General features: G+C 32.4%; 2 protein-coding genes across 3 annotated transcripts; both read right to left on the reverse strand.

Moving 5' to 3' along the window:
* Positions 1-1091: 1091 nt before the first annotated feature.
* LOC145578731 (uncharacterized) lies at positions 1092-5695 on the reverse strand. Of its 2 annotated transcripts, none has more exons than XM_081636033.1 (4): positions 5375-5695; positions 3582-3734; positions 2634-2855; positions 1092-1383 (listed from the first exon to the last, which is right to left on the reverse strand). In XM_081636033.1, exons 1-4 carry the CDS (start codon positions 5601-5603, stop codon positions 1379-1381), a joined length of 609 nt encoding a protein of 202 aa, XP_081492159.1. In that variant the 5' UTR covers positions 5604-5695; the 3' UTR covers positions 1092-1378. The 2 variants fall into 2 exon arrangements, with proteins under 2 accessions (XP_081492159.1, XP_081492157.1); XM_081636031.1 differs by having other exon boundaries at positions 3582-3740; positions 5375-5693.
* Positions 5696-9729: 4034 nt separating this feature from the next.
* Positions 9730-17193, reverse strand: LOC145579962 (very-long-chain aldehyde decarbonylase CER3-like). Its single transcript, XM_081637274.1, has 11 exons — positions 16814-17193; positions 16350-16570; positions 16011-16249; positions 15359-15578; positions 14447-14574; positions 13594-13850; positions 13076-13183; positions 12758-12964; positions 11934-12044; positions 11342-11515; positions 9730-10155 (listed from the first exon to the last, which is right to left on the reverse strand). Exons 1-11 carry the CDS (start codon positions 16862-16864, stop codon positions 10000-10002), a joined length of 1872 nt encoding a protein of 623 aa, XP_081493400.1. The 5' UTR covers positions 16865-17193; the 3' UTR covers positions 9730-9999.
* Between the last annotated feature and the right edge of the window lie 600 nt (positions 17194-17793).

Raw genomic sequence — 17793 nt, forward strand, 5'->3', positions numbered from 1 at the left:
CAAGATGAAAAAAAGGGGAAGAAGTAGGACCAAAAGCCAGAAAAATAAAAGAGCAAGCTCAAAATTGTTGGTTTAAATTGGCTTGGCTTTGGCTTTGGCTTTGGCAAAGAGTTAACTTTCTTATCTTCCACATGGTCACCACATGGGTGCATTTCCTTTCTTGAGAGTGTAGTCCCTCTTTCACCCTTCATCTAGTACACTTCTTTTCTTGCTTACATTTTGTGTCAATTAGTATCACTAATAATGTCATCCACTCATTTTGCTATGGTTTAGAGTATGACTTTTAATTTTAACACCTTCTTTAATTTTGGATTTTATGGACTAAATTAGGCTAAAGAAAACTAAGAGGGAGATTAAAAATGACGGAAAATACATGTAGTCCGTGTAATGAAATATGGCCGAATAACAATATCCACGTATATTAAGCGATTTGTTTTTATCTAACTCGTTGGAGAATAGTCGTCTTCTTTTTATATACCAGCATGGAAATTAGGCTTAATGGCACGAGATGAGCTTGTTTGAACATAAATTTTTTTCGGAGTATTGCTGTTTTGGCAGAGTTTAAATTCCCCCACCAACCTTTCCTTTTAAAATAAAATAATATACGCTAATTATTCCACTTAAAAGGAGAGTGAATGAAATTTAAAATCATGATCTTACCACGTTGGTTCATGATAGTATGTCAGAGGACCAATTAAACCAAAAACTTAAGCTCATAATTAAAACATAGGATTTGTTTTCATGCTCAATTAACAATCTATACCTCCTTGTTCAAGAGTGTAACTACTGGCTAGGTCCGCTCAACCCAACTTGCTGTTGGCCTGTTGTATATAAGTCTCCGGCCATGACCAGCCAAACACAGCCATGACAATCTAAACTTGAGTTCACTGAACGACTCAACCCTCAAATTTACAGGAGTCTTACCTCTTTGATTTCTATCTAGTTATACCTGCAGGGTAACCGGTAAGTTTGTTCCTGGTTGGTGTCGTAAATCAAAATCAGAATGTCTATGAAACTGTGATTTCAACTAACACTTCAGCATTTGGCATTATAGCACTCCCAGATGAACATAAAGAACATGGAAAAAGTTTATAAATTGAAGATGCTCAAAAGTTAAAAGAGCTATATATTACTTTCAATTTCGACAAAAAGCAATTTCCTTTTGGTGATTCTAGACTTCATCGAAAGAACATTCGACATATTACTCGCTACAAACTGTCCTGAGATGTCAAGAGCTAACTAAAGTATTTACTTGTAGATGATACAGTTATAAGTATTAAGCACATATACAAAATGAAATCAGTCTAAGTTTCTATGCCCTAGCTGCTTATGGCAATGTAGTCATTAAAGACTTGTTTACGGTTACTATTCCAGTACTTTAACCTGCACAAAGAACATATACAATCTTCAGTCTCAAAACTGGAGCACAGAAAAATACGGAGTAACATTTACATCTAACATACGCAAAACAATTCACCTTTATGTGGGTAACTAAACGTTCATTGATAACAAAAATTTCTTATAGCATTCTGTATTATTGCATGCAGGTAAACTGTATCAAGTACAGGTGGAATATGAAAATTAAACTAGTTACGCATCTTGGGAAATTAAAGACCACATCATTGTTTGAATTGAAAAATAACAGGCAAGGCCAATCTCGCTCTGAGATAGTGATTAGCTCAATGGCGACTTTTCTTGTGATTACCATAACTTGATCAAGGGGAGGGGATTTGGAGAATTGTTGATTACAAGAGGGACATTTTTTTATAGTTGCGGTGAAATTGGTACTGGTACATACTATTTACAAATCTCGGAGACTATTACCATATACTATCGTTATTTAAGCTTGTATCTTTAATCACAACTAAGCCTATATTATTTACACAAACTATATTGACTTTTGTCGGAAAATAGCCTATACAGAAAATTCCTTTCCTCGAGTGGATAATGTTATGACATCGAATTTTAATGTCATAAAACAATTCAACCTTTTCCAATTTCCATCAAATATCTCCAAAACAATTCAATAATGGCAACATAACCTATCCAGTAGTACTAATTAATTAGAGCGACTTGTAATTTTACCTACTACAAACTTTCTTTTTTTTTCCTCGAATCGTCTTCCAAATGCCACAATGCATTTGTAAAGACCACGGAATCAATTAGAGGGATCCATACGACCATACATCATAGCCTAAGGCCATAAGCTACACATATAGCTTGCCCATTTCTTCGTCATTTCATCATTCATCACATGGAATTAAGTGCTTCTTGCATCCTTCTATTTAAAACTTCTGTGCAAGGCTTGTATGTCACTATAAGCTTAGTAGGGATCCCACCCTCAACTCCCCGTACATACTACCAACAACGTTTATCGTGAACAGAGAACACATATATAGCACACAGAAGCCAGAGCTCAATCATAACCTAGCCCTTATTAATGAATATTTTTCACAGCTGAAGGCTGAACACACTTTATTTACAACACACTAATTGAGTTTCATGCATATATATACACTAACTTGCTTAGCAGGTAAAACTTTCTGTGCATCTAGAAAAACATATTTGAAAAACATCATGAAAGGTGTTTATTTTTTTTTAGCAAAAGCATACTGTAATCGAGTGAGAAGAACCTGAGATTGTTGATAATCGACTGCTCCTGCGAGCTGCTTGCTTCTTTACTTCCTGGAGTCCTGGAGTTTTAGGGAATAAGATACTGTCATCATGAGGCATACCATTTGAGCCATGATCCCCATGCTTTTCAACCACATAATTTTCAGCTATTTCTTTTGTCTGCCAGGCAATCTTATCTGATAATACTGTACTAGTTACTCTTGTAAATTGCAACTCCTGTCCTGCAAGCAACAGGAGATCAGAACAAACAGAATAAAATAAGTTTGCATACGCAACATTCATTAACCAAACATAACAAATGATATACTTGAAAGAGTGTTGTAAATCCAACTAAATCAATGCTGGACCAAGCAATCCATGTATGCATTGCAATCTTATATTAAAAATCGACCAAACATAAAAATGATCTTGAGATACTATAGGTATGTTATTGATCTTTAGTCTCTAAACCTACTTAAAATGTTGTTTAGATTAAGACCAAGTAAGCATCAGGTATAAAGCCTCGAGGTAGCTGTCCTAGGCTTTCAAAAAATTCCATAAGCAACTTGGACTCAATAAGTGAATGAAAGGTTGTAGCCTAAAATATGTTACTCATACAAATTCATGCCCATGAAATTTTGATTGGCAAAAATTCTTTACTAAAATAAGGCCTAAAATAATAGCATGAACTAATAAGAAAAATCGCCACAACTGTGAAAAAAAAAAAATAAAAGACAGAAGATTTGGATTCAAGGTATAATTCCATACTATTGTTTTTCCTTGTTGAAGCATAGACTCTTAGTATGGGTATGAGACAAAGCAGAGTAGGAAAGCCCCACCTTAAAAGTTGTTCTTTAGGGTCCAGTACAATCCAATGTCGTACAAAAGTTCTGGGAACACTTTGAAACACTCGAATCCACCATCAACTAACGTTCAAAAATTTCCAATTAAAGCAAAAGGAACCGTACCTCTTGGGGAAGAAATGACAGATTTCTCCGCAATATTATCACAATGTCGAGTACCTTCCAAAGGAGTGTACAGATACGTATCAGATTTAAGGTATTCCACTAGCCTCTCCTTCATTTTCCCTTTAGTTGCCAAAATAGGTTCACCGGTATGGGCTGCATCTAATCACACACACAAACAGAAATCGTTTCAACAAACCAGCCATCTTTAACGTAAAATCTTATGCAAATAGGACTGCTGCGGAACATTACAATGTACTCCGTCATTAACAAATTCCATTACCCTCGTTTTTCTTTTGAGTAAGAAGAGGATTATAGCTAACATGACAAGTCACATTGATCCTTACCAAACAAGAAGTTACTAAGAGAAACCAAGCTTGATAAGACACAGAACAAATTGAAGTTGTCCATTGACAAGAAAATCTGATAATTAAACCCATTTTGTTACATGATTATCTTACATTTCTTTGTTTGTAATTTTTAGTAAAATTTGGGCACAGCATGCAATTACGAAAAACAAAAGGCAAACACCACCGGAACCTCCAGGGCACGACCAATGCTGATATACACTTCTTCTACAAGTAGAATGGACTAAACAGAAGTTTCATGGATTTTCTCAAATTTGCATTCATTCATAGCAAATCAGCAAACGGCTATAACATGCAAAGTAATAGATTTGGGTTATTGTGTACCTTAAGTTTTCTCAGAACAGACTATTGACTAGGGAGCATAGTTTCACACTACTTTCACCACAAGGTCCATAACCATATATCTATAAGCAACCATCCCTACCTTTGAGCAATGACAAATTCCTTTTTTCGAGCTATAACCAAAGATGGCACTGAGCTGGGCCAAAGGCACAACACTAAAATTGCGGAGCGCATGACTCAACTATTGGGCCTAGCTCGAGGCATGGCCATAGTCATCTTTAGGTACAATCATAGCATACTACACCAATTCATGTAACAATGTTACACCAACATCATCATTTGAAGCAAAATCGTAAGACATACTACCACCGCCATACTAAGTGCAACCACATTTTTGTTTCACCATAAGGTCCATAAACCATATGGGCTGCCTAAATTTATCCAATACACCTTGTACCAATACTTTCAATGGGGGAATAAATTATTTGGCAACACTTTCATACACCTTTTTAAAGTGTTACCGTAGTACCATTATCACCATACCTATTTAATAAAAGAAACTACCGGGCAGGCCGATGCACGAAAAAAAACCCGGCATAAGGCAAGCATGACATGGCAGTGGGCTATGCCTGGGCAACATTTTTTGATAGAAAAAAGCACATCATAGATTCATAGCACAATACAGCTACAGCCACAGGTGTCATTTCAGATGTTCGAATCAGGTCTAACGAGATCAGGTCAAGTCAATTTTTAAAATCGAGTCATGTTAAATTATTATGTCCTTGAAACCCGAATCAGATATTTTTCGAGTCTGTTTCAGATCGGATCGGGTCAGATGTGGGTTTGACCCCTCTAAGCACAACCCGTCACAATGGTAGACAAAAGCACGATAAAATAAGTGAAATTTGGCCTAGGCAAGGCACAATTTGCCTATACCCTTTACACATTTACAGTGTTACACAATAACATAACATATAATACCATACTAATCTATCATTTAAAGGATTATATTGGGATGTAATTAACACAAAAGATGAAAGGCACATATTATAATCAACAAAATATTTATACATTACAAAAAAAATAAAAAATAAAAAGAAAGACAAGAAATTAAATAAGTACTGTAATAAAGAAGAAATAAGTTACCTCTAAAAGAGAGAAAAGCATCAGGTGGAGCTGAATTATGAGACGGGTGAGAAGAAGAGATGAAGTGGGAGTAAAAATAAGAATCAGATTTAAGATAATTAGCAAAATCGGGAATAATATTACAGAAATTAATACTACTAATTCTGTTTTTCTTCTTAATCTTGTTCTTATTGGTAATACGCTTCAAAAGCCTTTTAGTTTGCACTCCCAAATCTTTCCTTCCTTCCATTTCTAATCAATTGTTGGAAGTAATTATTAAATACGAAGTACTAGTATTTCAGATTTTGTGTTGAGTTTGAGTTTTTGTTTACAAAGCCATTTTGTGTTGAGGGTTTTGAGATCAAGGTTTAGGCGGTTGACAGGTTTAACTCTTATTATGCTTTTTTAACACGTGTATCTTTCGCACCATTTCACGTGTCATCAATTTTATTTTCTTTTTTTATCACTTTATTTCCTTTAAAAATAAATTGGACGTATGTCATTTGGCCCATTGCAAGGAATTTTGACCTGTAGCCCAGTAATCAAATAAATATGAACCTGGTACACGGTCCATAACTAGCCCACATTACAAAAAAAAAAAAAAAAAAAAAAAAAAAAAAAAAAAAAAAAAAAAAAAAGAGAGAGAAAAATAATTTTAATTTTTCATTTGATCAAAATTGAAATCCTTCACTAAATTGAATCATAATACTAAATGGAAGTGATAAATATCTCTACACCATATGATCATCTAATATCATTCATTGTTTTGGAAGTTAATTTCTAGACATGGTAATCAAGCCCTTTAGTATGTGATTTTTTTTTTGAATTAGAGTAAATATTATTTAGTGTCGTATTGATTTAAATTGAATATTGTTGAATAGAATTAAATTTTATTGATTTGAATAGTTAATGTTTTATTTGAATAATGTTGATTAGAGATTAATTTTTAGACATGGTAACCAAGGCCTTATATTGCTGGTTAGAATTGATTTTTTATTGATTCGAATAGTTGTTTATTTGTTTATATCACACATGGTAAAATTGAATGATCACTATTTATAAATGGTTTTTACTAATTGTACACTATTGTTTGTTGATTAAAAATTTATATAGCTAGTAAGCCAAAATATAAATTGCTAGTAATTGTAGTAAATTTAAAGGTGATACTAATTAGTTGTTATGCTAAGCTAATCTGATCGATCCATTTGATCCTTTTTATTCTTTTCATTTGACATTTTTTGAAAAACAGAAAAATCAACTGGAGTAGTAATTACCATATAGTTTAGCCACTTGTTATGCTAAGCTAATCTCTTTGATCAAGTCCATGAAGGGTCACAACTCATCACAAGGGTTGCAATTGAGATACTTAGACCATTCTCACTAGTGAACAAAAAAAATTCTCCTCATTCTCTCTCTACCCACTTTCTCTCTCTTCCCAACTAAATTTGCTCATGAGCATTTTTAGTGAGCAAAATCTATCCCACTAGTGAGCAAAAAAAAAAATGCTCATCAATCTCTCTCCTACTTTTTCACATACCCCACCAATATCTCTCTCTCTTACACATCACCCTATTAATATTTAATATGTTTTGGTTAAATTAATATTTATGGGTACTAATTACAATTATACTTTTATTTAATTTAATACAATTATTAAATTTTCATTCAAAATATTGAAATTTAATCGCTAATTGATTATAAATGTAATACAACATAAAATTTAATTAGCGTACGAATACATTTAATACTACAAACCAATAACGAACCTAGATTTTAAACGTACGATTAATACTCTATTAAATTGTAATCTTACGACAAATTTATTTTTTTTACTCATTAATAGAGCCATATTTTTGCCAAATGTGTTCCACTAAATCCGCTTTTAATTGAACATGAGTGTCTCTGTCACGTAGTGACATTCTTCTGTGGACGTACGTGTCGAAATCACTTCCGCTTTTAATTGAACATGGAAGCGTGTTTAATTCGATCGGCTTCGTTGTAACCACTTCCGCTTTCAGGGAGTTTGCCCGCCTCCTCATAGCAATTAGTCCACTGTAGCAAATCAGCTGCCATTCTTCTCCAATGTGTCTCCAAACTCTTCAAAGGTCTTGGCGGGAGAATATGCGGTTTCTCAGCTTGTAGTTTACAGTAAGCTGCATGAACTTTTCGCCATAGTTCGAACGCCTTTTGGCTCGTACCACGAAGCGCATCATCACTTAGTGCTAGATAGAACCCAATTAGAGCTTCATCCTCAGCAACCGACCAAATGCGACTCGCTTTGGCAAGTGGTTGATTGGTCGGAATCCTTGGAGGTGGTGGAGGGTACTGTGGTGTCTCCGGAACAGCTTCTTCTTGGCTGAGATCGTACTCAGAGTTGCTCCCTTCGGTAACGGGAGGAGTTTGTTGCTCAAAAAAAGTGTTTTCATTGTTGGGAATCTGAGGAGGTGTTGGTTGATGAACGGAATTTTGAGAAGAAGGGTTGCCTAATCTTCCTAGGAATAATTGAAAATTTGGACTACTAATGAAATCATCACCTAAATCAGAAAAATGTTGAGCAAGTTGATTGTAATTAGGGTTGTTTGGATCCATTATATTGTATAATAAACAACAATAATTACTTAAGAGGCACACCTAAATTAAAATGGAATAACGTTAATAACGTTTTAAATAATTTCTAGTGCTACAAAAAGTAATTAAATAAAATTTTTTTTTTTTGTTGAGAAAAAAAGTAGTTATACTAAAAAATAAACAGTAATATTAGAAAATGAAAATTGAATCAAACTAAACTTGGGAGTGAAAATAATAAAGAGTTTTTTGGATTTTTTAAACAAAAAAAAATATTGCTACTTAAAATATCATTAATAACGTTTTGAAAAAAATTAAAGTACTAAAAACTGTAATTAAAAATAATAAACCCAAAAAAAAAAAAATAACCTTTCTCAACTTCATATTAGAAATTATAACATAAATATCACTAGAAATGTGATTAAGTGTAATATTGGGTGTTTTTGTGATTTTTGAAATTATACCAAAATATGTCAAAATGGATCTCTATTTGTAGGGGAAAAAAAAATATAACCGTTGGTGAATTTTTTTTTTTTTTTTTAATAATTATTAAACGGTCAAATTACCGTTTTGATTTAATTACCGTTGCTAAACGGTTGAATTTTTTGATTGGAGGAACAGGCTGACAGGGACGCGTGTCAGCTTCCTATTGGCTGGACTGACGCGCCCTGTCAGTCGATAAATGAAATTTTTTTTTTGCTTTGCTGCCTTCAAAACGACGCGTTTTGGAGGATGGTTGTTCAGACCAAACCCCAAAACTCGTCGTTTTGAGGGTGCGAAAAGTAAAAAAAAAATTGACGTTTAGTGCTTGCTGTGGGCCCCACGCTATCACTGTTCACTATCAGTTTTGCTCATAGGATGAGCAAATTTCAATATGCTCATGAGCATATTTTGTAATGCTCATTGGTGGGAAAGCAAATAATGCAATTTTGTTCATGAATTTTGCTCATGAGCAAAATTCTCCTCACTAATGGGAATGCTCTTAGTGACAAACAGACATGGCAATAATCCTACGTAGACACGTGTACTTTATTTGTTTTCTGATCTGAAATTGTAAACGAGTTACGTTGTTGAGACAACGAGTTTAATTGATGACCCTTTTTATTGGTGGAAGCTTGGAAGGTATGTAGCAATTACGTAAGGGAGAGTTATATCCAAGCTCTTTTAATGTGGTTGGTGTATTCATTTTCTAATCAATGGTTGAGAAAACTAATAATATCCATGTTATTTATGTGAACCAAATAGATCAGAGCTTATAACATGTCCTATCCATCTATTATGTATTAGACTATTGGGAAATATTACTGAGTACTTTTGATTACATCATATATAATTTACTGCACCGTGTATTATCCTATGAATAATTATTATATACGGAGTACAAAGAATTACAGTTTAAACATTTAACTTTATGAAATATGTGTACTTATTATTAATTACACTCCACTAATGTGCGTTATATATGAAGTACAAAGTATTACAGTTTAAACATTTAACTTTGTAAAATATGTATACTTTATTATTAATTACACTCCAATAATATGTGTCGTAAAATAAATAAATCATACCCCGTACAACACACTTACATACTATATATCAAGCATAAGATAATTTGATTGATTGAAGTGATAGAAAACCACTTGATTTTTCTGTATGGTGTATAGGAGACTAGTATTCAACTATCAAAATTTCTAACCAAGTTATTATTACCTACTGCTTGGATACCCTAAATTCGAGCATTTCCATTGATAACTATGTAGTAGAATTGAATCGTAAAAACATATAGCAATAATTATTATTTATACCATAAATGAATACAGTGCTATATATAAATATATATAGTAGGTTATTATATAACAATTTTCTTTTTTTGTTTTCATAACTACATACATGGAATGAATACAAGCTAAAAATGACATAGACCTATCTCTAATATTGAAGCAATTACAAAAAGAAATTAATCAAAGCGGTTTTGCAAGAAGAAAATTGGAGACTTGCAAATTACAAGAATCATTAAAATTTAGGGGTTTGGATTACCCCCCTTTTTAACTTCTTAATTATTATAAGCAATTATTCAAACTTTAAACAGGTTTTAAACCGTACTTCATTGCAGATTTCCACACCACATCAATTCTATCCACATCAATTGCACCAACCTCGTGATGTGTCCACCCTTCTAGTGAATGAACCACTCCTCCTGCATGACATGCATGTACTACTCCTCTTTCCATTGTATACTGCAATCATTCATCCCAAAAATTTAATAAGCATATATATTATGATTTAATATTATGTTTCTTTGAAAAAAATGTTTGTATGTTTAAGGAGGTGTCAACATATATGCCATATATGTGTACTCAATCCATTCACAAATAAAAGATGTTCTCGAGGATCATGAAGTGGAGGGATAGTTAGTCCCTCCATCTCCCCCAGGTGTAACCTGGATTCGATCCTTACCCCACCCTTCCTGTGATAGGGGCACACCCGTATTTTGATTACATTTAAAAAGAAATTTTCTTAAAGTTAGAATAATCATTTTATGAGAGATTATTTTGGTTATGAGTATTCATCAATACTTGTGAGGAAAAAACATGCTTAAATAGTTAAATGGAACCGTACAATTTAAAAAGACAGATAGAAACATTTCACGATTTTTTTTTTCTTTGAGATTTAGTAAGTTCATATTTCAAGCCTTTAGCATTTGACAAGTATCTACGTTGCTATAATCATGCAATTAATAGATAAAATTAGTCTTCTCTTGAATTAAGCTTACAAAATGCAACTAATTTTTATAAATGTGTAGACATCAATTAATAACATTTATACCTAGTAGGTGAATCATTATTGTATTAGCAAGGAAGCTACGGAAACTTAAGTTGAATAATGAAAGCCATCATTGGCCGGCCATAGTTAATGGATCTTTGGAATTGGAAGAAATTCACACGTTATAGATTGGATGCAATCAACTACTAGTAGTAATTAGGATTTTTATAAATATATGTTACTTGATTAAGACATTGTCTTATTTAGTCATTGATCGTGATATATGTAATCACCTATCAATCTATCATTAATATACATGATGACTAATGCATCATATACATGGTAGTGTGATGATGTATATTTCTTAGAAGGGTCATCTTTTGAACTATATATTGGTGGCCCTAATTAACACCATCAGTATCGATGACAATCAAAATCATTTAATCGTTTAAAAGATTTAGATACTAGATCGTGTCTGAATTATGAGCCCTTAACAACTAACCTGCCTCTTTCACCAGTCCAATTAAGTTGTTTTCAACTTGGCCTGGTCCATTGGTCAACTTTAAAAAAGATTTACAAGATGCATGCAACGATGACATAGTTAAACACAAAATAAAGTATAGTTTTATATAAATTGTGAAATAAAAGACGCTTAATTACCTCGCAACTGCCAAGACCTTGGGCATCCTCAGGCAGCTTCATGGCAGCAAGATCACCATAAGTACAATCTCTTCTAAAATGCAAGATTGGTGGAACCACAAATTGATGAAAATGGGCCCCGGTTGGTGCCCAATTTTGCTCCCTTGGTGTGATCCATTTTCCTACTATCCATGTCTGTAATATACATTGCAAATGAGTTTCATGCGTTATGTTATGGTCCCAATTATCCAAAATTGTAAGTAATAGTAATTGCACTTTCATATAGAGATACTTTTGAATTTTTGTTTGTGCTTGTTGTACGGATAGATATTTTCATTCCAATTAAACATTCACAAACCTATATATGTATACACTTTTACATTTTTGAACTTCTGATATATGTGTTTAAGGAAAACTATTGCTTTTACTTCAAGGCACCGGTTTAAAATTTTGGTTGTTTGGTGTCCATTTAAAGTATATGTCTTATGTTAAATGACCAATTCAACCAAAAGGTTAAGCTAATGGTTGAGGCCCAGGAATTGTTTTATACTCGATATAGTCATATGTATTCTAGTGAACTTTAAAGTATCATATATTTAGTACAATAAATTACCTTGCAATTCTTGGCTGCTTGGTACTTGGTCACTTGTACCAAGTATTTTTGACATTCTACTGGTGCTTCCTTTTGAATTTTTTGAAACCTCTCAGTTGATAGAGTCAACATCTGCAATATTATTGTACAATTATAAGTAAAATTTAAATGAATTATAATTCTTTCAACTTCAAATAATCAAGATGGTAAATATAGTACTACTTAGAATAAAAGTGTAACAATTTATACTAGTTTTTAAATGATTCAGCACCATCTAATTATCTATGTTATCACACAAGATTTCAGTCATATCCAGTGAATGAATTAAAAGGTCTAAATGTTAGGTAAAAAGTGAAGAAAACTTGAATGCACATGTACATATATATATAAACTCATGTACATATATATGTTCATTATTAGGGGACCGATCAGCCAGCTAAGGAGTTAACCAAGAGAGATAAAACCAACCTTTAACCCAATAAATATTTGGTTGGTCATTGTGGTTCAAGGTCACAAAATTTCTAATTGGCATGTTAAATTACCTTGTTTGCAAATACTTGTACACCACAATCCCTAATCGAGTCATCCATACTACCACGTTTTCTTTTCAACTTGCTAGTTTAGTTGATAAAACTTTTGACATTGAATTATACTTTTTTAATAGTGACGTCTATTGATTAAAAACAGCTCATTATTGCATGCAATAACTTGTGCAACGTGACTAGGACAAATTGATCATCCCAAACCTTTTTTGTGGAATTTTTTGGTCACGTTATATAGTTGTTACATCTGATGATATTTTAATTAGGGTGTTTTTGAGTTAGAAGAATGAAGGTAATACTCACCAAAACTCGCACTTGTTTACGACTAAGATAAAGGGCAATGGCTCTTCCGAGCTTAGAGGTTGCACCGGTTAGGAAGACCTCCTCGACATTGTTAGGAAGTTCATGAAGAATAACTGCGGCGGTCAATGTATTGCCATGAACCACACGTACTTTTAGGTTTGGATGCTTGTTAACAAACAATGTTCCTCCACCATTCAATGCTTCATTCTGTAAATTAAACAAATTTCGAGTCCAAATTAGGAAATACATCAAATTAAATTAAACATTGAACTAAAAAATATAAAATTTGTTCCAAAAAAAAAAAAAAAAAAATCCCACCTTGTTGAGGGCAGCGAGGCTAAGAACCTTGACACCCATTTTATCTGCCTTAAGTATAGCATGCTCTATTTGTTTGTTGATGCCTTTTGTTGCAAATGGCAAGAAATACTGTCCAAAAAAATATATATTTACAAATGTTAAAGCTGGGTAATTTTTTTTTTTTTTTTACTAAAGTTAAGTATCTTTGTAGGTATACTTATTTGTTTCACATGTGTAATATTAAATGACACAAGTAGTACTTATTAACGGTGTGTTTGGATAAACAAATGGGAAAGAAAAGAAGGGGAGGGAGGTGAAGGGGAGGGAAGAGAAAGGGAGGGGAAGGAAGAAATATGAGTTTTCCTTTCAAATCTCTCAATTGTTAGAGAGATTAATTTCTCACAATTTAATCTCTCCATTTCTCTTCTCTCCTATTCCCTGCCTCCCTCATTTTTTATCTAAATGAAAGATAGTTCATTCCTCCATTTCCTTCAATCCAAACAAAGTGTAAGAAACAAAGGGAGTATGATGTAAGGTACCTGGAAACCGAACCTAGGAACAACCCAGGTATGATGCAACTTGCCGCGGAGGTTGTAGAAGGAGACGGTGAAGGGCTTGGCCCATGCCCACATCATGAACATAACCAAGAAAACAATAGGCCAACAAGGCAAGAGGAACCACCGCACGGAGAAGGGCAGGGCTGCATATGCTCTGAACAACCATGGGACATGCAAGGCCGATGATATGTCCACTACATGTGCTAAGAACACAAAGTCTGGCACCTTCACATTTTTCTCTGTATTTTAAGACTCGATGTTAATTAATAATTACTAATCAATAGTTAATTATATGCGAAATTTGACTATTTAATACCCATATCTAATGTATGTTTCATTAAATTTTGTTATTAAAGATTTTTATGATCAGAGATTCAGAGTTATTATGCACTAAAAACATCGAATGTATATATAAAATGATCTATTCGTAACAATATGACAAGACCAATGTTATCATGTTTATTATTAAAAGTCAATATTATCATGTTTTTTCTTCGATCATACAAGACCAAGAAATTTGGACTAATATCAATAATTAGGTAGGGTATAAGGTGATATGGGGTAGTACAAGTGCACATGTAATGACCCCAGCCTTAATAAAAATAAAAATGTAACACATAATTTTTTTCTTTCTATGAATGAACCAATGATAGAGTAATATATTGCCCTTTCTACTAGCATATCCATTTATGTGAGAAATCATTTAATATAAGAAAAGGACAAATAACACATGAAAAAAAAAAAAAAAAAAAAAAAAGAGTTAGCCAAACTTTTCACATTTTAGGAAAGATTTGTTCAGTAAGATGTGAAAAAAAGTTCTTGAATATTTCCAAACCTGAATTTAGACTTATTTGCTTTTGCATCTCCCACGATTTGCCGTTAAGAGTATTTCCCAATAAGTCATAAATTGGCATAAATAGACAGAAATTACAATCTTTCTCTGAATGATGTATGCTGTGATATCTGCAAAATTTAGTAATAAATTTCAACATTAATTTGTTTTCTTTCTTTGTTCATGAGTATATCATTAACACTTCGAATAGTTTCGGACTCAATCAGGTAAGAAGTTAACAATACTAATTGATAAGCAAAAGCTAACATATGTGTTTAGTTTAAACTTTTCTAAATCGTGTCGAACATAAATTTTCCACGTGATATGATATAAGAGTTGTTGATAAGAAGTTGAGATAGACATCATACAAAGTACTTGAAAACACTTAACCATCAATGACACTTTATTTTCGCTAAAGTTATCAACTTCATAGAGTACATATTTTGAAATTAAACAATCAATTACGCACATCTGCCATGGTAAGGATGATTTTTTTTTTTTTTTTTTTTTTTTTTTTTTTTTTTTTGTTGTTTTCTACTCTTAACTAGCAAGCATGCATTTGACAACACCACATGAATCCTTTGGAAGTTAGATCACATTAATGGTTACTTGTTACAACGAACTCTTTTTAATTTATTAAAACAGGCCTAGTGGCATGAGAAATAAAACTAGTTCTATAGTACAAAAGGACCCGTAAATAATTTGAAGTAACATATTTATTACTCTTCCATTCTTATGTGGTGCCCATAAATTTGGAATAGGGTGTTCCATCAATTACTTTCCTACAATTATTTTTAAATTAAAAATTATTCTTATGAAAAAGTACCTTATATATTTAATTTCAGAATCACCCGTATTTTTGGTTAAAATTTAAAAATTAACTGATCCGATAGAAGTAAAGATTGAGATACTTACGTAGGAGTGTATAGAAGGTATCTAAGGATAGGCAAAACTTCAAAAATTTGATGTGGGAAAATTTCAACATTGGAGTGTCCCAAGCATCTTAAGAAATCAAATGCCAAAACATAGGTGTAAATCAAGCCAATTGAACCATATCCCATCAAAGCTGCTCCAACCAATGGAATTCCCATGATTCCCAACAAGAGGATGTGCTCTAAGAATGTTGCATTTCCCGCTGCAAAAGTTCATAATAAACGTGTTAATTAGAACACGTTTTTTTCTATCTGATTTTCACTTATTTGAACTTATTTCAATTATAAATTAAATATGGTATCCAGAGGTACCTAACTTGTCTACTACTATATTTTATTAAACCGACCACTTCTTTTTCTCTTTAATTAATAAATTAAATCAAACTTTTAAATAATTTCCTTGGTAGAAAATGGTGGAAACACCTAACATTTAAGCCTAATACATACATAACAAATTAAACATGTTAATTAAATTATTGGTCTTATTATACTGGTTAAGTTACGTTCTAGTCATATCAATCTTTTTTAATACACTAAACTATATTATTACTTGACCCAACCATATACAAATTAATGATTTTAGGTAGCATAAACCAAAATTATACGCAAATTAAATAAGTTAGTTGTAAACTTACCAGTATAAGGCTGAAGTACAGGAGATAAATGATGAAGTGAATGATAATTGTTGAATAATTTTGGTTGGTTATGAAATAACCTATGTATCATATAATACAACGGCTCCGAAACTACCATATGAATCAACAAAGCTGCAATTAATCCTCTTACGTCCCATAACGCGTTCCAATTTGTTAAGGATGGGAACATATACAACATTAAGCTTCCAACTAATGCTTGAAGAATTATGAAATTATCCCTGTAATTAAATTAAATCATATAAAATAAGAATCATATAATTAAATTTAATATAATTATATGTTGTTTAAGAATCATAATGTATAAATAATAGGGCATACCAATTCCATTCGTGATCGATTTGCTTAAAATCGATTCCTCGGTGATTAATTCGGCGCTTAAGGCTAAGGAAGAGCATGTTGCAATAAGTATGCCAAAGTTGATGGAGAAAACCTCTAAGACTACATAGCAATAGAATATGGAAGCTCCATGTATTGCTTATTGTTTCTCCTTTCCACCATAGTTGTGCTACTTGTGCAATAAACGGGCCATATAGAAAATACTACAAGATAAAATTCATGGTTAATTCATGACTCAGATCATCTTATATTGTAAGATAAATTAGGATTCAACTTTCATAGAAAACACGTTGATTCTATCTAAAATTGTTGATTTGATGTAATATTTTAAGATAAAAAAAAATATGCACAATTATTATTTATTTTTTTTATAAAAAAAGATAATGATTACCTAATCAATTTATAAACCAAAATTTCCAGAAAAAACAAGGGTAGAGAATTAGTACCTTGTGAGAGCCCAAGTTCTCCCATGGCCAATTAGCAAGAAGGGCACCCATGTTTTCTCCCCTTTTTTTTTTTTTTTTTTTCTCTTTCCAAAATCCAACTTAATTTTTCTTAATCCTTTAATTTATCTAGATCAAAAGAATATTATGCTAAAAATCTTGCTCTTTTTGTGAGTAAGGTTCCAATAAAAAAGGAGGGTAGCTAAAAGAAAATGGAAAAAGTGAGACAAAGATTGTAAATGGTAATAAAATAAAATAGAAATTGAGTAGTTGATAAGATAGAATTATTAATTAAGGAGTATATTAGCTAGAGAGAAGAAGATGAGATATTTTTCCCAATTTAGTTTCTCAAAGAGGAAAAAATGTCTTAGAAATAAAATGTATGTGATACTTAGATCTGAAGGATTGAAACCAAAGAAATACTAGTTTATAAAGGGCATCAAGTAACCTGCCCTAATTTAATGCACTAGTAGTACCATAAGATTACAGTTAGAGGAAATATGTCCCAATCAATTTGGGTTTCTTTTGGTTGGAAGTGGGGTACTATTTTGCTACTTCTTCTGTTCTTTTGATTTTAATTATTTTCCTCGGAAAAGAAATTTCTCTGTAAGTTGTCGACTTTAAGGGCTAATGAACAACTGGTAAGTTGTCGACTACTAGACTTAAGGACTAATGAATTATTCTCGCAACTGGTAAGTTGTTGATTTTAAGGGTTGATGAATTAGTTATTCCTGAGCACATAAAATACCGAGTATGAAACGAGTTTTAAAATATTTACAACAATAAGATTCAAAAGTTGTATTCTAAATATGGTGTTTAAAGGTGGAAGAGGAATGAGGTAAAACAAGGAGGTAATGTGCCTTCAATTAATGCTCTAATTTTTTTAGAAATATATATATTACGGAGTACTATATAAATTGATGAACAATAATGATATTGGTGGGAAAAGTCTTAAACGTGTTTCTTTGATTTACTAATGTAGT

The sequence above is a fragment of the Chenopodium album genome, chromosome 14 (genome assembly GCF_948465745.1).
Source record: "Chenopodium album chromosome 14, dcCheAlbu1.1, whole genome shotgun sequence".
In the NCBI taxonomy this organism is placed as follows: domain Eukaryota; kingdom Viridiplantae; phylum Streptophyta; class Magnoliopsida; order Caryophyllales; family Amaranthaceae; genus Chenopodium; species Chenopodium album.

Coding starts and splice junctions, on each gene's coding strand:
- LOC145579962 (XM_081637274.1), bottom strand. CDS start 16,864: ATGGGTGCCCTTCTTGCTAATTGGCCATGGGAGAACTTGGGCTCTCAC. Junction 14,575..15,358: donor TACCTTCTATACACTCCTAC/GTAAGTATCTCA, acceptor TAAATTTTGCAG/ATATCACAGCATACATCATT. Junction 10,156..11,341: donor AAGGTCTTGGCAGTTGCGAG/GTAATTAAGCGT, acceptor GAATGATTGCAG/TATACAATGGAAAGAGGAGT.
- LOC145578731 (XM_081636031.1), bottom strand. CDS start 5,603: ATGGAAGGAAGGAAAGATTTGGGAGTGCAAACTAAAAGGCTTTTGAAG. Junction 3,741..5,374: donor TGCTTTTCTCTCTTTTAGAG/GTAACTTATTTC, acceptor GTGTGTGATTAG/ATGCAGCCCATACCGGTGAA. Junction 2,856..3,581: donor TGTCATTTCTTCCCCAAGAG/GTACGGTTCCTT, acceptor TGTTGCTTGCAG/GACAGGAGTTGCAATTTACA.